The 20,478-nt window shown below is 44.6% G+C and overlaps 1 protein-coding gene across 4 annotated transcripts in view; it reads right to left on the reverse strand.

Moving 5' to 3' along the window:
• Positions 1-20,231, reverse strand: part of syngap1b (synaptic Ras GTPase activating protein 1b) — an 87,596-nt gene extending 67,365 nt beyond the window's left edge. For 3 of the 4 annotated variants that reach the window (XM_052064946.1, XM_052064944.1, XM_052064945.1), the window contains exon 1: positions 9,716-9,810. In XM_052064946.1, the coding sequence (XP_051920906.1) occupies positions 9,716-9,794 (79 nt within the window). In that variant the 5' untranslated portion in view covers positions 9,795-9,810. Of the gene's footprint in view, positions 1-9,715; positions 9,811-19,857 lie in introns of those variants that run through there. The other variant, XM_052064943.1, reaches the window with a different exon arrangement.
• Between the last annotated feature and the right edge of the window lie 247 nt (positions 20,232-20,478).

The following is a 20,478-nucleotide window of genomic DNA, read 5'->3' on the forward strand; positions in this document are numbered from 1 at the left end:
AAAGCCCAATTGTCTTGTCAGGTAATTTTTGGTGCTCATCAAGAGTGCCTCGTCGTACATCAGTATTCATATCATCATCCATCGCGCCAGTCAAAGGCCACTTGCAAATAAATACGCGCTGAGTGACGGCAACAGCTTGCGGCCATTCAAGCTGTGTCCAAAAGCAAAAGTTCCTCTTTTAGCTGCGAAGCGGCCTCGTCCGCCTCCTCCTCTTCCTCCTCATCCTCATCCTCTGCTCGCTCTCGGGCTCCCACTCACTTCCACTCATTCCCACAACTCTTTGCCACTTTATTTTCGCCCTCGTCCCTGGCCAGCGTTTCTCTCCTTTCACATTTCTTTGAGCTCATCACACCGTGAAAATGTCAAGTCAATGGCTCGTCACGTGCACACAGAATTTCACCGCGAGGAGCGCACAACAGAGAAATCAAAAGTCGAGGCCATTCGAACCGGCGAGCGGCACGCGCTCGACCTCGGGCGGGTCGCTGGAACTTTTTGTTCTTCTTTCCACACGCGCCTACGTTCGCCACGCGATGCAATCAAACGGGACGCTCGCTTATGGGGACAAAAGTATTTGCACTCTCTGCTTTAAGTGCAAGTACAGATACATGTTTAAAACATTGCAGATACAAAGACAAGTACCGATTGCACTTCTTACTACAGTGAAACCCCGCTATGCGACCACCTCATTTAAACGACCACCTTAAAAATACGACCGGTTTTGTACGGTCCCAAATAGAACGCCTATGTATTGTATTGTATTGAAACCCTAGAAATGAGACCACCCCGGAATTCAGAATTGCGACCGCGATATCCGGTCCCAGGAAGCTATCGCCTCATAATTGCGACCAGGTGTGAAAATGGCAGCAAGCAAGAAGAGAATTGATTTGACCCTACAACAGAAAATTGAAGTTATTCGAGCCAGTGAGCAGCCAGGATCGAGCCAGCGAACATTGGCTGAGCGGTTTGGAGTTGCAAACGCTAGCTCTTCTAGAAAACGCCTGTGCTACCGAAGTGACTACGACGACGTGGACGAGCTAACTTGGCGATGGTTTCAGAAAGCGCGCAGCCAGAATATCCCTATCAGCGGACAGATGATCCAGGAACAGGCACGAGAATACGCAAAGGAGCTTAAAAGGGACGAAGTCTTTAAAGCGTCCAACGGTTGGCTGGATCGTTTCAAAACAAGGCACAACATTGGAGGCGCTAAGCTGTCAGGAGAGCGAGCCAGCGGTGATATGTAGTTTTTTTTCTCTTGCCTTATACATACATAGACTATTCAAATGCTTAAATTTCTTTTGTGTACAATACAGTTGCATGTACAATCCATCATTTATTACTCATTGTGTGTACATGACGCTACAGTATATTGTTGCATGTGAGCCACATTACTTCTGCATTATCATTACTGCATGCCACTTCAGAAATCAGACCACCCCGAAAATAAGACCACCTTGAGCAGTAACATAGGTGGTCTTATTTCTGAGGTTACACTGTACTTCAAGGTGGACTTTGCCATTTTTCAAACTAAGCGCTAGATTTGGCCATTTAGCCTCATGTGACTCCTCCCACACCTGACATCTCTGACCAAAGCCACACCCCTCAGTCACATGACAGTACCTGAATTGGCCACTTTAACAACATGTATGCGAAATTAGCCGATCCTAGCCACGGCTGCTGCATTGTTGGAAAGACTTATTCATGTTGAGAGTGTTCCAAAACGTTAAATGTTGCTGCCACGTTGACAAAAGTAACCCAAAAAAAAAAAAGTAACAAACCGTTGTTGACAAAGACGTATACAGATCCATTTTTAAATATTGGGATTAAAAGTAAAAAGTCAGGCAAAATAATCATAATAAATGAATCCAAAATCTTCCATCACGTCAGTTAGTTTTAGTATGGCGCAGTCAGTAGAAACACGATTATCCTGTCCGCTACAAGAAACGTAATCGCTCACATTGAAAAAGGGGGACACTGATGAGTAATAATTGTGTGTGTGTGTGTGTGTGTGTGTGTGAGAGAGAGAGAGAGAGAGAGAGAGAGACACCGAGAGATCTTTGATGTGTGGTAGCGACTTTGCTCTACTTGGCTGCGAAGCGCCGGTCGGTTCTTTGACACCTTCCGCCGCCTTTCATGTTGCCTCATCGTGCCGCTACGCCTCTTGTGGCGTCTAAATTTAATATCAGCACGACATGGCCTCGCGTAGCAGCTCATGAAAGCTGTTCAAACGGCAGCGGCGGCTCACCTGTGCTGCCTCGCGTTCTCAACGTGCCTTTGGGACGTTTTGCTACACGCGCTTAACGCCATATAGCCTTTTGGAGAATTCAGCGCCCCCACATGAAATTTGATCGGTGAATCTACCTTGATTAGATTCACCGATAAATAAACAATTCTCAAGATAATATGCCCAAAAAGAAACCAGAAGTCCGCCACTTTAGTTTGAAGTGGACATTTTTTTTACAATTTTTTTTTTCAATTTAGCCCTAAAAAGCAGTTTCACTTAGCAGCATGAAATTTTGGTGTACAAAAAATAAAAATAAAAAAACAAGCTATGTCTGAAATTCACAATACGCCAGCTATTTTGGCTGATTCAGGCTTTTTTTTAACTCACTAGCACCAAACCTGATTATTTTTTCCATTGTATTTTTTTTTTTACAAATCAGTCCCTGAAAGCTGGTTTGACATATCAATATAAAATTTTGTCGTTTTTGGTTTTGAAAAGGGCGGCCCGGTAGTCCAGTGGTTAGCACGTCGGCTTCACAGTGCAGAGGTACCGTGTTCGATTCCAGCTCCGGCCTCCCTGTGTGGATTTTGCATGTTCTCCCCGGGCCTGCGTGGGTTTTCTCCGGGTGCTCCGGTTTCCTCCCACATTCCAAAAACATGCATGGCAGGCTGATTGAACACTCTAAATTGTCCCTAGTTGCGAGTGTGAGTGCGAATGGTTGTTCGTTTCTGTGTGCCCTGCGATTGGCTAGCAACTGATTCAGGGTGTCCCCCGCCTACTGCCCGAAGACAACTGGGATGGGCTCCAGCACCCCCCGCGACCCTAGTGAGGATCAAGCGGCTCGGAAGATGAATGGATGAATGGTTTTGAAAAGGACATTTTGCTTTAGCAGCAACTCACTTGTTGTTTTTCCAAAGCTCGTTTCATTTAGCAGCATAAAATGTTGGTAGACATGCCAATCATTTGTAATTTCCTCATGAAGCCATCCCTGGAAAGGTCCAATAAGTCGGCCATTTTGGTTCAAAGGGGAGATTTTAGGCTGACTTGGCTCAACCCTCAAAACTAGTTTCGTTGATCAAGCTAAAATATCGCATTATTGTTACTATTTGTGAAGCCCTTTGAGACTTATATGTGTTTTAAGGGCTATATAAATAAATTTGACTTGACTTGGCAGGCCCACAAAAAAATAAAAAAATAAATACATCTCAAGACACCACTTCTGGTATGTCACAGCAAGTCTGCTCTTTTGGTTTCAAGTAGCCATTTAAGGGTCAGTTTGGCAATTTCCAGTGGTCCTTAAAAAGCAAACAAGTCCAGTTATCATTTTCTGATTGCTACCAAATTTGACCACGTATAACTTGAGGGTTGGCCGACGTAAAATGGCGATCATGTTGACTTTTCATCATCACGTGGTCGAAGCGCATGGCGGCCATGTTCGACGATTAGCCAAACAACGGGACATATTCAGAACACAGGAAAATACACACTGAGAAGTCTCAAGAAGCCATTCCTAAAAAAAAGACATGGTAGGTCTGTCATTTTGGTTTGAAGTGGCCATTTTAGGGTCATTTTGGCCATCCACGCTTCTTCAAAAGAAGACGCACTTTTTATCCGGCAGCCGTCCAATTTGAACCTCATATACTCGACAGACAGATTGCTCCGTATTGAGAAATATCAAAGAGTGGATATTTTGTTTTTTTTTGTTTTTTTTAAGCAGCTGTGCATGAGGAGAGACGGGTTCAGAGGCTTGGCCATACCTTAAATCACAGCCCTGTAAACGCTCCGCTGGAGTCATTTGCCACCAATAATAGGACTTGATGGAGGTGCCGAAGGCGACACACAATAACCTTCTCCAGCGATCATAAACAACAGTTTCATGCTTGAGAAAGCGCAAGCATGAAGCAGCAGGAGAGGTTTTATTTGGGCCACTTTAGTCTTCGTTGTCCCCTTCGTTTTGCCTGAGCTGCTCTTCTCATCAGCGTCGCCTTGGACTAGGACAACAATGGATACAGTAAGCTCAACCTCACCACTAATTGAACTTTGCAATGCTGTTACCCCAGCCCGACATGACACGGTAAGATTGCAATGTTCAAATGTGTGCCGAGAGCCCTTCACCACGGCTGTTGACATTTTCCCCCGTAATCCAACCGTTTTACCCGCCGCCGCCCGGATGTAGCAGCGGGAAATCCGGCAGTCGCCTTTACGCTTTATCTACTTCGGCGAGCCAGCGTGCTGCTCCCACAAGAACACGTCTTGCATTCCAATGTGATGAAACAGGCGCTTGACTAGTTTTGTCGGATGTTGCCTACAATAATGAGCAATACAACGTCCCAGCTTCAATGTGTGAGATTGCTCCGGAATAAGATGTCTTCAATATTGATCTATTTTGGCTTTGCGTCTGCTCCCAGGCGTAAAGTTTAACCGTGATGAATAACATTTCAAACTCAACTGTTTGGCAATTTAGGATCATCCTTCTTTTAAGCATCCGTGTCTTAAATTTGGTAGCACTCTCAACCCATCCATCCATCCGTTTTCTGATCTGCTTCATCCTCACAAGGGTTACAGGGCATGCTGCAGCCTATCCCAGCTGTCCCCGGGCAGTAGGCGGAGGACACCACGAACCGGTTGCCAGCCAATCGCAGGGCACACAGAGACGAACGACCATCCGCGCTCACACTCACACCGAGGGGTAATTTTGACTGTTCAATCAGCCTGCCAAGCATGTTTCTGGAATGTGGGAGGAATCCGGACTACCCGGAGAAAACCCACGAACTCTGCACTGTACGGTCGACGTGCTAACCAGTCGCCCACCGCGCCGCCAGCAATCGCACTCCAAAATTTTAAACAACACTTTTTCTTTCCCAGAAACAGCCAAAATGGCAGACTTCCTGGGCCTTGACATTAGCGGAAGTCATTTGTATGTGTGAAGCCCTTTGAGACGCTTTTGTAATTAAGGGCTATGTCAATAAATTCGACTTGGCGTGCTGTGTCTTTTGAGGCATGGTTTCTTGAGACTTTCTGTTATTTTTTTGGAGGGTCGACTCATGATACACATTGCTACTACCGTTTCATTTTGCTCAGCGGAGCTGGCTTCAGGAGCTGAATGTTCAAAAAGACAATAGTTGATTGCTATTCCTTGAAGGATTCCCTGGAAAAGGGACTGAAAATGGTGGCTTTGAATCAAAACGACTGACTTCCTGGGAGTTTTTGTGCACGGCCACTCGAAAATTTTTGGTGGGTCTACTAATGACGGACATTCATTCATTCATCTTCCGAGGCGCTTGATCCTCACTAGGGCCGCGTGGGGTGCTGGAGCCTATCCCAGCTGTCTTCGGGCAGTAGGCGGGGGACACCCTGAATCGGTTGCCAGTCAATCGCAGGGCACACAGAGACGAACAACCATTCGCACTCACACCTAGGGACAATATAGAGTGTTCAATCAGCCTGCCATGCATATTTTTGGAATGTGGGAGGAAACCTGAGCACCCGGAGAAAACCCACGCAGGCTCGGGGAGAACATGCAAACTCCAAACAGGGAGGCCGGAGCTGGAATCGAACCCGGTACCTCTGCACTGTGAAGCCGACGTGCTAACCACTGGACTACCGGGCCGCCCAATGACAGACATGTCCACCTAATTTCATGGTCCTCAATGAAACTGGCTTCAGCAGATACATTTTTCAAATCATTCAAAAGACCCCTTAAAAAAAGGACAAAATTGGCACTAAAAAAAATGGCTTTGAATCAAAATGACAGCCCTCGTGTGTCTTTCCTGGATTTTTCAGGTATGGCTTTTTGAAAATGTACACTATCCCCTTCAAACCAAAATGGCTGATGTTCTGTGCCTTGCTTTTCGATGAATGGCTTTATGAAATTTTTGGGTGAGTCTTCACATGAAAGACAGGCCTACCAAGCTATGTGAAACTCTTTGAGAGTTAATTTTAAAAAATAAAAATATTTTTTTTTACCAAGCTCATGTTTGGCCTTGGGTCACTTACTAAGTGTATTACATGACACTTAATGGAGCCTGACTCATTGACTCCTTGTTTGTATGTTTTGGCTTCACCGCATTGCCGGGAAGCAGTCTGAGCCAGGTCATCCCGAAGAGATAAAGAACAATTATAGTCAGGCGTCCTGAATCCAGAGATAGACTAAGAAACTGTGTCATTGCCTTTATTACCCAACGGGTTGTCGCGGAAACTTTGGCGCCTTATCACACTGCCCCAGGACTGTCTGACAAAACAACTGGCTCGAGGGACAACAAGAGCGGGTTCAAACAAAAAGCTGACGTGAAATTAATACAAGACTAACTTTGCCGTGTGTTTTAAGCAGCTAGAAATATGCAGCAGGCATCACAGCAGACAGACTCTAAAGCTCAACTCTGAAGCAAAACCATGAATCAGCATATACAGCGTCCAAAGTGCTCATGGATTCTTGTCAACCCTATGGACAGTTTGAAGCGGGTGCATGGCTTAAAAATTTTGGAAAATTGCTGAACGAAAATTCATTCATTCATTCATTCATCTTCCGAGCCGCTTGATCCTCACTAGGGTCGCGGGGGGTGCTGGAGCCTATCCCAGCTGTCTTCGGGCAGTAGGCGGGTGACACCCTGAATCGGTTGCCAGCCAATCGCAGGGCACACAGAAACGAAAAACCATTCACACTCACAACTAGGGACAATCTAGAGTGTTCAATCAGCCTGCCACGCATGTTTTTGGAATGTGGGAGGAAACCGGAGCACCCGGAGAAAACCCACGCAGGCCCAGGGAGAACATGCAAACTTCACACAGGGAGGCTGGAGCTGGAATCAAACCCGGTACCTCTGCACTGTGAAGCCGACGTGCTAACCACTGGACTACCCGGCCGCCCCATAGGGTGTGCGTTCACCCGGAGAAAATCCACGCAGGCCCAGGGAGAACATGCAAACTCCACACAGGGAGCCCGGAGCTGGAATCGAACCCGGTACCTCTGCACTGTGAAGCCGACATGCTAACCACTGGACTACCGGGCCGCCCTTGAATGAAAATTTACATTCATATATTTGATCACTTATTCTTTGACATTTTAGGGGAAGCCGAGCTTCCCTTGCAGTCCGAGAGCAATCGCCACTGCCATAGAGAGGCTTAAGGAAATTAGCGACGACGCTGGGATAATTCAAAACCTTCACGCAAAGTAAGACATAGATCCTAAAGAGTTCAAGTGGCTCGAGAGCAGACCCCGTGTGTTTTTTTGACATCCCCTTTCAATGCAATTGCATTCCATTCAAAAAAGCTTTTGGGAGCGTCCTCAATAATTACCGTTATCTTGTCCAAATGCCGTGCACTCAGATTAATTATACACGTAATCAGTGATGGGGGTTGAGATACACTTCACCGGCGATGAGTATTTTCATTAAAAAATGAGCCGCGTGCTTTTCAGGCCTCCGTCGACAAGTCGCTGCCAGCCGTGCTTGCAAAATTAGCCGGCGTATGAAGCCACTCGCCCGTGCCTTTTTTAAGACTCACGCAAATTCAAAGCGTTTCCAAAATGCGCACCTGACATCTTAGGGAACCTGTCACTGATCAAAGGACGAGCGCAAATAACGCTGGTGGGAAGGAGCCAAGTGCAAATACTTTGGAGCTGCTATCAGTGGACCTGATTGGAGTAGTTCTTTCTTTTTGACCTCGTTTCACTTGCACTCCCTATATTTGAAGAGATCTGTGGAATTTATGCTCCTTAGCAGTGTTGATTCCACTTGTAGGATCCGAAGTTTAGGGGTGCAGAGCTTCTGGCAAGGCAACATCAATTTCACTCTTTGTAGATTTCGATGGGAAACGAGACAACCGGACAACGTTTTAGGAAGGCCTTTGAATGAAAACTAGAATCTCGTACAGGGGATTTCATGATTGCCCCTCTATTGAAACTTTGAGCCCAAGCGATATCGCCGGCTCCATGCTCCTTGCGAGTGTTGTCATATTGTATTTCTATGTTTGGCTGCTTTTCAGCATTTCTAAAGCTCACTGACAACTCCACGTTGGGCTAGCAAAAGCAAAAGACCAAGCGATGGCTCGCAAGTCGTGGCACTCGTGAATCACCATCAAGCACGTTTTTTTCTCAGGCGTCCGCATGAAAATCATTTGGACTTTGTTTGGACATCGTGCAGCAAAGTTGTTCTTCAAGCCTTGGGTTCTGGAAAATGGTGTCACGGCACATGATTGCCTTTATGCCTCATGAAATTGGGCTCATTAGTTTTCCCTAAAGCCAGCCATTAAACAACAAAAGATTGATTGAGTCTCCAAACTCAACGGTCCAAATCAAGTCACAGACATTAAGCATGATTGTTGTTGTTATTTAAATATGGACACCCTAGTTTGTAGCTGAGGGGTGGTGAAACTCATTTTCTTGGCGGGTCACGTCATAGTTATGATTTTATGACTGTAAAAATCCTAGAAATGTTTGAGATATCATGATAATGACAAAATTGTGATTTTACACTCTTAAAATTGCCGTCATTATCGTGGTTATCATGCCACGATATTAAAAACAGCACATTATCACGTTATTATGTAGAACAATATTTGCTTTTCTTTTTCAATATCATCAGCTTTTCAATATCGAGAGAATTATCGGATCGGGGGGTTCATTTTGTGACAATATCGAATTGGGACGTTTTGATATTGTTCAGTTAGTCCCGTTTTTCACGGCCCTCTGAATACAAATCGTCAGTCAGCATGGAAGGATTACTCGCAGTTAATAACCTAAAGTACACATAAATGCATCTATCTTCATGCATCACAATGTATATTTATAGAAGTGACATGAATTCATTAACTCAATATCTTCATCTTAACAATAACCTTAATAATTCATCATTTTATCAACCATGATTTTACATTATGTATTATTATTCATTGTCTAAACCAGTGGTGCTTAACCTGGGTTCGATCAAACACTTGGGGTTCGGTGAATCAATCTCAGGGCTTCAACAGAGCCTCGACCATACAATTTTTAAAAAAACGTAGACTTATGTCTTGAATTTGTATTTACTTGTTTTTGTTTTTGATAAATGCATTTTTTATTGTATTGGATTTGTAAAAAAATCACATTTTTATTTTTCACTGGTTGGGTTCGGTACCTCTAACAAGGTTAAGAACCACTGATCTAAACATAAGAAACCATACAAGTGGAAACGAACAAAAGGACTACAAATCCCAGCGGTCAAACCCGGAAGTGGAGCGCCGGTACTGTTAACTCCCGCCGTAACGCAAATTTACCATTTAAACTTTCCATTGAAGCAGGACAAACATGACATGGCAACATTGCAATAAAAACAACACTAAGCAAAGTCACCACTATAATTGCAAGACTTAAATTTTGCCCACGTTGTTTAAACTGCCGATTGTGAACAGCAATCACAGTTAGCAAAGCCAAGCAGACAGACGAAGCAACCAACCATCATTGAATCTAAAATTTAACTACAGATTTGACAAAGAAATGCAGACACAAACGTAGCTTACCATTTGCGGCCACGCTGACGACGAAGTAGATGATTTTCAATTGAAACAAACTGTGATGCCGCTTTTTTTTAAACGTCATGCGAACGTTGCGGTCACCTGTCCGTGTCAGCCCCGCCCTCTTAAAGTCCCAGGTAAATCCATATTGTTACAACCCTAATAAACGTAGAATCCGCTCATCATTCCATTAAACACTGAAGAGTATAACATCGGTGCAACGCTTCATTTCATCCAACCTGTCCATGAAAACGGAGATGAACAAAGATCCATCATTCAAGAATGAATAAATCAATTAACACACCTAAACCATGAACAAATTAATTAACAACTATTTTGATGATTGTTTAACGACCTAGTTTAACTGACAACGGCCCACATTTCAGCCTCTCACCAACAAATATCCTCAGATTGCGGAATCAGCAAAACCGATGTTTGCCAAAGTCCAGGCCGATGTTTGCAAATGTCTTGTTTTGATGAAGCACAAACATAATCAGTCTGCTCTCATGGAGGACCACAGAAATCGGAGAATGTTTCCTGGTGAAGGATCGAAATAAGAGGATTTGGACAATTTGAAGTTCAACGAGTGCTATACAGTAAATGATCAATCAATCATTGCAATAGTTGCTGGATAAATTTTATCATCGATTCTTTGCCGATTAATAGATTAATCGTGACCCCCGCTCATTTGTGCTGCTTTTGTGGACCACAAAAATGATGTGGCGGTCAGAAATTGCGTCGGACATCCGTGCTACATCTGCACAGTTCGGCAACAACACGCATCCCGCACGCATCCGTGTTTCCCGACGCCGATAAGCCATCCTCGGAGAAATTAAGCAGCCACCACTCAGGCGTTCTTGGATATTCATGACTACACGCCGCCCCATCAACGGGCTGTCACTTCCCGTGGAGGATCATCAGCGCGTATTAACCGTGGGGCCTGCACACCCTTCACTCGTGAAGGGGTGGGAGAGTGGGGGAGTGGGGGAGGGGGGTAGTGGAGATGAGATGCAAATATGTTTTGCGGCACGCATCCGCCAATGTGGAATTGGTAGTGCAGAGGTGGACTTTTTATTTAGTTTTTAAATCTTGAGTAGATGGCACGTGAATTAGAGGTCGGGGGCCGCCCGACCCCGAGCCCGACCCGACCCGGGGTCGGGCCTTAAAAGGTCAATCATTGCTTCGGGTTCGGGTCGGGTCGGGGTTCTCTCTCATTGACTTTTTTTTTCTTTTTTCGAGGCCGTCAATAGTTTTGGCCACGAGAGACCGTGGTTCGCAAAAAAACAGAAGTCGCCTCATCACAACACGTACTGTACAAAACTCTTGCAATGACAATTCAAAGAACTCCTTCCTGTCTCTGTCTGTGATCCACCCATCATTATTCTTTTTTGGCTCTCTGCTTGTCTCTCTTAAAGTGCCGCGCTAGATTCTTAAGGACGTACTGCTGCGGTGATTTACGGCCCAATTTTCAACCCGTCAAAATGACGGACGGCCTTAAATTTTCCCCGTCCACTCTTAAAAAAAAATCAGTCAATGATAGAAAATTGTCGGTTAATGTAACCTCTTCAGAAACAGATATATAAAAGATGTAAATGTTTATACAGTCTTGTTTAACTTAGATTTCGTTACAAAAGACAGGCTTTGTTATCAGAAATCATCCCTCCTCCTCCCGAGTCCTCACAAATAAAATATGAAATGTCGGGCCTGCAAATCAAGCTATGTGATCGGGCTAGGGCCGGCTCGGGCTTAAATACCCTCGGGCCGGTTCGGGTCGGGCTCGATTTTTTAGGACCGATCTTAGCTCTCGCGTGAATACACACGTAATCAGACAGATGCGCCTGGGCCTGGGCGCACACACCTTAAGGTTGCGGGGGCAACAGCTTTAGCAGGGATGCCTAGACTTCCCTCTCCCCAAGCCACTTCTTCCTGAGGATCCCAACGCATTCGCAGGCCAGTCAGGAGACATAGCTTCTCCAGTGTGTCCAGCATCAGAGCACACGCTGCACCGATAAACAGACTAATCTAACTGCATCCATTGAATTCAGCCATCATCCACCCTGTCCATGTTTCAATTCATCATTCTCTAATTCAGGGTGTCAAACAATAAACTTTTTCTTCAAAATTAGATTTTTATCCAATTAAATGATAAATAAACGATTCTGAAAATATTCAAAAGTTGCTGTGCTTCTGAATTCCTTCATTGCGCAAGTTTTAGTTTCCAAAGTTTGAATCTTTCTGCAATGACTCACTTGACTGCACAGGCCGAGCATCAAAATGAATTAGATAAGCCAGTCCTGATGTGCAAACTTTTTTTTTTCAACTGATACATATCATACAGCAAAAGTGACAACGGCCACCCAGATGAGAGCTGCACATACTGTAATTTGCCGGTCCGACATCTCTGTGGATCGATCTAGCCATCTATCCATCCAGCTAGCTAGCTAGTTAGCATGATAGATAGATAGATAGATAGATAGATAGATAGATAGATAGATAGATAGATAGATAGATAGATAGATAGATAGATAGATAGATAGATAGATAGATAGATAGATAGATAGATAGATAGATAGATAGATAGATAGATAGATAGATAGATAGATAGATAGATAGATAGATAGATAGATAGATAGATAGATAGATAGATAGATGGTGGGTGGATGGATGGATGGATGGACGGACGGACGGGTGGATGGATGGATGGATGGATGGATGGATGGATGGGTGGGTGGGTGGTTGGATGGATGGATGGATGGATGGATGGATGGATGGATGGATGGATGGATGGATGGATGGATGGATGGATGGATAGATAGATAGATAGATAGATAGATAGATAGATAGATGGATGGATGGATGGATGGATGGATGGATGGATGGATGGATGGATGGATGGATGGATGGATGGATGGGTGGGTGGGTGGGTGGGTGGATGGATGGATGGATGGATGGATGGATGGATGGATGGATGGATGGATGGATAGATAGATAGATAGATAGATAGATAGATAGATAGATAGATAGATAGATAGATAGATAGATAGATAGATAGATAGATAGATAGATAGATAGATAGATAGATAGATAGATAGATAGATAGATAGATAGATAGATAGATAGATAGATAGATAGATAGATAGATAGATAGATAGATAGATAGATAGATAGATAGATAGATAGATAGATAGATAGATAGATAGATAGATAGACTGTTTCCTTTGGATCGGTTTTGCTTGTTTTTGTGACTGGTCACACTTTTGACTGGAAAGGAGCGATTGGATGACATCATGCTGGCAAACCTGATTAAGCAACTGTATGAAGGCGGCATCATTATCCCGGTTTCACTGTGCTCCGATTGGTTGATCCTGATTTTTTTTTTGTGTGTGTGCTGGGAGTGAATTTCACCCGAGAGTGAAACCCAAGGCTTTCTCAGCGTATTGTCAATTCCAACTTTGGTACAGAATTGGATGAGGCAGTCAGCTGAAACGCGGCAAAGTAAAAATGGGAAAAAAGGAAAAAAAAAAGAAAGAAAAAAAATTAATGCCGCACACGGTGACAAAGAACCAGCAGCACCCTTGTAATGATTAGGCGGAAATCGCGTCACCAATCAGAGGTCTTCATACGCTCCTCAGCCACCTTATAGCTGTTTTAGATTTGTCACTCGCAGTTGAAGTTAACTTTAAAACTGAAAACAGAAGAGAATTAACTCACTGACTCCCAGGGATGGTGGCATTTGTCAAGTACAATCCAAGTGTTGACTGCCATCGACCAAGATGTGTCAAGCACGTTTTTCACCAGGTGCAAGAAAAGGGAGTTCTCACCCCTGGCTTGTCTGTCAAATTCAACTTTATAAACCACTGCAATAACGAACGGATGTCTCTAGATAGCGCGCTAATTTTCTCCACTTTTTGGGCAGAAACCAGTATTTGTGTTAGACACAACCCATGCTCAAAGAACTAAAGAGTGGACTAAAAAATAAGCAGACTTTTTTTTCTGGAAAAAGAAGTGAGTCTACTCTTTATGCTGTTGGGCTCAGTGTTTACATTATCAGTGAGTAAAATATTCTGAGGGTCTTGACAAACTAGTCCAAACACGCTAGAATGTGGAGAACTGTGTTGAAAATAAATGCCAGTCAACGAGTCCAACATTGTTTCGTGAAACACCAAAACGTTCAACCCGAACAAAAATAGTTTAATGCTTAAATATAATTACAGCATGGCTGAATGAAATTAGATGATACAATGATTCCAAACCTTCAAACAACAAAGGTGCAGCAACACATACGATTAAACCATACAACAAGCCTCACATGCATATATCCATCCATCCATTTTCCGAACCGCTTAATCCTCACTAGAGTCGCGGGGGGTGCTGGAGCCTATCCCAGCCGTCTTCGGGCAGTAGGCGGGGAACACCCCGAATTGGTAGCCAGCCAATCGCAGGGCACACAGAGACAAACAACCATCCACGCCCACACTCACACCTAGGGACAATTTAGAGCGTCCAATCAGCCTGCCATGCATGTTTTTGGAATGTGGGGGGAAACCGGAGCACCCGGAGAAAACCCACGCAGGCCCGGGGAGAACATGCAAACTCCACACAGGGAGGCCGGAGCTGGAATTGAACCCGGTACCTCTGCACTGTGAAGCCGACGTGCTAACCACTGGACTACCGGGCCGCCCCACATGCATATAATCTCTCTGTTATGTGGGAACGATGCACTGCTTGCAAAAATAATGGAGATGAGTTAGGGACCTTCTCTGCCACTTTTTATTGTTCATTACGCTGCATGTCTTCCAGTCGAGCTCAGCGCTGCTCTGCAAGTTGTGGCACAAAGTGGTACTGCACCGTAGGGGTGTCATTCTGATTTTGCTTATGTGTGGATGCGTCTAATCAGTATCAGAGAATTTTAAATCACACTTTCAGACTAGATACAAAAAAAATAATTAAACGTTTGCTGACATGAGAGGGGGTGCGATCAACGAATCGCCATCGATCACATGATGAGTGGATTCTCCATTGATATGATTTCCAGCATCCTAATGGCCCGTCTGAGGGAAAGCACAAGCACAATGTGGCCTGCCATGAAAATGACTTTGACAGCCCCGCGCTGACAGATAACAGCTCCTGGCACGCGGCGGCGGGTGGAAGGCTGCAGGGTGTCCCCGCATATCGCACGGGTGGAGGGTGTCTGCTGTTAAATGTTTTTGTTTGTTTTTTTTTTCTAATCACATTTCAGCTTCTGTGTGTTGTCATGTAAAAGTCATCCGCCCAAGGCCTTCTCAATCGCAAGTGTTGGCATCGAACGCACACACACACATTTCTGAATTCAGATCACAAAAGTGGCAAGTGACGTCGGCCTTTTCACGTTCTCTCATTGCTTGGACTGCTACGTTTACCCCTCTGATTTGTTGAGCTAAAAATGCGCATCAAAGATTGATTTGAAAAGGGAGGAGCATGTCGGATATGATTACAAATTGATTTTCAAGGAACACGTTTCAAGGAAAAGGTTTCTTCTTGAAATGCCACACAGAGTGCAACTCTGTTTTTTCACCACATTTTGCCATGTCATGGTGCTATTAAGAAGTGGATGAGGTCATTTGAGTCCCCGTTGAAGGCACACATCCCAAGCTTGCCGCCACTACCATTCATACTACTTTAAATGAGAAAAGAGAGGACGCGCTCTCAGTGGTGGTTGGTCAGGACCAGTGAGGCCAAAATTTTCTGCTGGTCATCACAAGCACTGACCTACATTTACAAGCCGAACTGGTCAACAGGAGCAGGCAATGAATTTTCCAAAGGAGCCGCATGAGAAACTGGAATGGCTGCCGGGGGTCACGCCAACATGCTAATCTCAACTCTGTTCCAGGAAGCCGTCGTGATAAATTGCAGCCAGTTGAGCGGCTGCATTTAGACACAAGTAGTGCTTGTCTTGTCGCACTAATTGTCAACCTTTTTCTGGGGGTTGTTAATTACTCGTGGCATTTCTGTATTCGCCGCAGCTGGCAATTACGCAAAAACATAAGTAGTAACTAAAAGAATTGCCACTCTTCCAAGATGAAGAAATGCGTCAATGTGCGCAGATCACAACAGTCGAGTTTTGCTCACTCAAGCTGGCCGGAACGGGTTTTGATTTGACCAAGCGGAGAGAAAAATGCTGCTGTTTGTCTGAGGTGAATTTGAAACGAGACTGTTTGTAATGTTAGGTTAGCTCAGCAATGCTCACGTTATGCTAACAGGAGAATAGGTGAAAAAAATGCTTTCAGTCTCTGTTAAAAATCTTGGTTTAGCTTTTCGACTAAAATGAAAGGGATGAATACCATTTAGCATGACACATGAAAAAGACAGTGTTTGCTTTCGTGGTCCACCTAAAATGATTTGGTGAGACAGATGTAGCCCCTCCAACTGTGACTCTGTGACATGTGTGCATTAAAAAAACTAGCGGCACGTCACTCGGATTGATTTTGGTTGTACACATTAAGATTCCATCCCACCATATGATCTTGAAACAAAATCCCGCGAGGCATTTATCCCACATGATCACACGTGATCCCACAAAAAACAACTAGAAGAACACGCGGATGTGCGCCGATAATTCCCGAGTGTTTCCGAAAAGATCTGGAAACGAGAACAATGAAAATTTCCCAATGTCGTCAAGATGCATCTTGCTTTGGAAAATACAACTTGCTTTCTGTGTAACCTAATTATAAAAAAAAACATTTATATATAAAAAAAAGGATTTGCTATCGGACATGTTTTGTTTCATTTAAGGTCACTTCCTTGTTGGACAGTCAGGACCCTTCTGGCAGTCGTGACCCCAACAACCCTTTTTTGACCCAATTATAGGGACTAATTCACTATTATCACACCTGAGCCACAAATATCGAAAAATAATTGGCCGTTTGATGTTTGTGGTAAAAAAGGTATGAAAAGGAGGACGAAAACTGCCTGATTGGCTGGAAGTGTTCAGTCGCCCTAAGCTACAAGTACTGTTGCAAAGTGAGCGCCCACCACTGGGAGAGGAACACGTGCGCGTGCGTGCATGTGTGTGTGTGGGGGGGGGGGGGGGGGGGTGCTCGAGCGCGAGCGTGAGTGGCGCGGAGATGGCAACCAAGGCAAGAAATGTGGGAATCTTGCGGCCTAGCTGTTTTCTGCCTCCCACTGCCTGCCTGTTCACTTGCCACTTGGCAAGACTGCAAATGGCTCCACACAGCACACAAGGCAACGTGGGCTCCAGCCATATCACGCCGCTCGCTCGCTTTTTCGCTCCCCCTATAGCGGCGGTGGCGCGGATGAATGCCCAGCACCCCAACCGACATCCATCCCACCCCCACCTTCAGCAAAATCAGCTGTCGTCTTCTTCTCACCATGTACAGTGTATGCGCTGCGTGGATGTTGAGTCACCGTGCGGCAAGCGTGTTACATAATGGCTTGTTGAAACCATGGAGATGACCATGTACACATGGCAAGGGACGCACACGTCCGCCATCTTGGACATACACGTTCGGACGCTAATTTGCTAGCACGATGGATGTTGCATACATCTGATGTTCCCCGATTTATTCAAGAAGGCACTTGTGAGGCTTCTGGAAATATCTCTGGCTTTGGTAGTCATGGTTACAACAATAAAAAAATAAAAAGAAGAGAGAACAATGACATGAGCTCATTTTTGAATGCATATTGTAAGGATGGCTGGAAACAAATAGTTTTCAGGAATCTGCGGAGCAAATCTTGATTCCGCGCCTTGAAAGTTGATTTTCCGTAGGCTATGAGGGGGGGAACAAGACCTAAAATGACCATTAATAAAGCCAATTAATAAAGCGAATTTATTTTCTATTATATGCAAAATCAAAACGTGGTTAAAAAAAATCAATGTCAGTATTCGCATTGAGGGCAGATTTATTTAATCATAAATTTTACTTTCGTTACTTTCACCAAACGACGGTTTTGTGGCAGAACAATTGATATTAAGGCCAAGATTTAAAGTGTAAACTAGCCATTTGACCTGGTTATTGGAAACATACTTCATAGAGTATTATAATCAATACAAGTACAAGCTCACAGACGGATGGCATGGCGTCATCTTTAGTAGACGTCTCCGTTGCGTGACGTCACATTTACTGGACGTCTCCACGAAATAAAGAGAAAGAAAATCAGCGCCTCAAGTTTCTCAAAATAATTCCCCCACCTTACACATCGCTCATCTGTCGATGTAAGACGATTAAAAAACGTGTCTTATATTTTCTTCTATAAACAAAGACGCGTGGCGTCATCTTTTGCGTACGTCATTCGACGTCGTGCTTCGTGCGCATGGTGCCACGCTGTATCGCGGACGTGTTCATTTCACTTTAAAGGAGGCGTTTGTTTTTGTTCCGTGAACGAAAATATTTCACGCCAAAAAATCGAAATTGGGCATCACGCCCTGCAGTGTGAACGTAGCATGACAGACCGCGACAGCTCGCCGCCGTGATGAAAATGTACACGTAAATGTAGCATTCTGCACCTCGCCCTGATTACCGCGGATAATTTCGGGAAGACGATATTCTCCTCGTGTTTGGGTTTCTTCTCAGCGTGAGACTCGGCATTATTTTATTGTATTTCCTGTCTTTTTGTTCTGAATTTAATGTTTTGACTGCCTTTAGATGGTTATATGCCTGAGCATTTTGTACGCAGCTTTGGTTTAAATCTAAAAATAAAGTTGAGTTGAAAGATTATTCCAAATGCTGGACCATATGAAGGGCTCCACTTTGACAAGTACTGGCAGTCAACCAGTTGAGGAGGGTTGGAAAGTCGAGTCGAGTATTTGTACTTGGCTATTTCCCACCACTGCAGGCCCCGCAGGTCCTTGCTGGCGTCAGCTGCTGACCAATGGATTCTTCGCAATCCTTTGACGCTCACATGCAGCCCACCTCCACTCCTGAACTCATGCACACACGCAAACTTGCATCCCCACAGTCTCTTCCTCATCCTCATCATCATCCTCACGCCACCCACAGCGCCTGCAAAGTCCCAAACTTTGCTTGGCTCGCTTCATTAGTCCGACTCAGGACCGGGCCTTTGTGCCCCAGGAGGTATTTCCCCCCCTCCCGCATTGCAAAAATAAGCCGTGGATAACGAAGTGGGGCTTACTGCAGTGCACCTACTCACCACCTGCATTAGTCACGCTTGTGATCTTGACCTTTCACTTTTGCCACACGGGACGCTTAAGGTCCAATGTACTAGTGTGCTCTTTGTCTTCACAAGTAGAGGTGCAGTATCTTATCGATTCATCGGCAACTGATCGATTATCAAACTAAATGACAACTATTTTGATTATCCATTACTGACCTCCTTGAACTGAATATTTTTGAAATTGATTATTCAACCACTTCCTCCCATTAATGAATCAAATAAGTGGATTTTAAAAAATGACTGCATTAAAGCTTGTTGCTAAATCACTTTTTTTTCCCAATTATTGTTTGATTGTTGCTTTTTTGGCATCGTTTGATGAGAGAGTGCTGTTATACTCGCTAACTACCCGAACTACGTCTTGGCGGCTGATTGATGCCAAGGATGGGTAACTAGTTAGCTTTGTTCGACTAAGCTTGGCCGTACTATGCAATATTTTCTAAACAGACTTTTTTTTCCATAAATGGCTAATGACAATAAAAATCGACTAGAATATTCTATGTATTCCAAAGTAAAAGTGAATTTTTGCAAATGTCTCATTTAGGGAAAAAAAACATAAAGGTATTGAGACTGCTTTCATGGAGGACGACAGAAACTTTTGAGGAGGAATAAGTACTTCTAGGAACACGACGGAATGTCATTGAGGGAGGATTAGTGGACCCAGCAGCACTTGAACGCATCATCACTACTAGGCTACAAATGCCGCATGGGACCCACGCTGCGTTTTGGCGCGCGCGCGCACGTACGCGTGGATGCACGCACCTGTCGGCTAGGCTGGTGCGTTCAAACGCATATGGATGGCATGTCAGCCAGAGCCCATGAACGAACGGAGGAGGAAGGAGGAGGAGGAAGGCACGGGAAAGGAAAAGAAAGGAAGGGAAGGGAGGATGGGCAAAATACAGGACGCAGAGGGTGACAACATGAAGCTGCATGATTGTCCACAGCAATAAAAGAAGAGGAAGAATGAAAGCCAACCGTACCTTGGATAGGAACATAGGACATGTTCCAACGGCATTGAATGGAGGTTGCGGCAGGTCTCGGCGTTCCGGAAAGCAAACACTGTACTAAAAAAAAAGGAAGGAAAAAAATGCAGAAATGAAATGAATCTAAAGGAAAATCACGGGCGGCGTACTCCTTCCTATGGGAGCCGATGATGATGGTGAAGATGCCAATAGTCCGCCGTGATCACCATCGGCATCCTAATAAGCATCATGATAATCACAACAAAAATAACAATAATGATAATAAAAATGATAATGATAACAATCCACCGCCGCTTTGTGAAAGCGCGCGTGGTTCCCTCCCGGTGCATCAAGAGGAGGCAGGATGCACAAACGTGCGTGTGAGTGGATGTGTGTGTAAGGGAAGTGGGAGGTGGGGGGGGGGCGAGGGGGCATGAGTGGGTGAGAGAGAGAGAGAGAGCGCTAACTGTCGTTATGATGAAACCCACTACAGTTCCAGGCAGAACACGCCCCGCGGCGTTTTGATTGGTTGCTGCATCAAGGCGGGAAGGGCAGCAAACCAGTGACCACGTGACTGTGCCGATGGGTGATAAATTTCACGGTTTAACGTGATACATTTCAAGTTTTAATGCGATAAAT

This window comes from Hippocampus zosterae, chromosome 5 (genome assembly GCF_025434085.1).
Source record: "Hippocampus zosterae strain Florida chromosome 5, ASM2543408v3, whole genome shotgun sequence".
In the NCBI taxonomy this organism is placed as follows: Eukaryota; Metazoa; Chordata; class Actinopteri; order Syngnathiformes; family Syngnathidae; genus Hippocampus; species Hippocampus zosterae.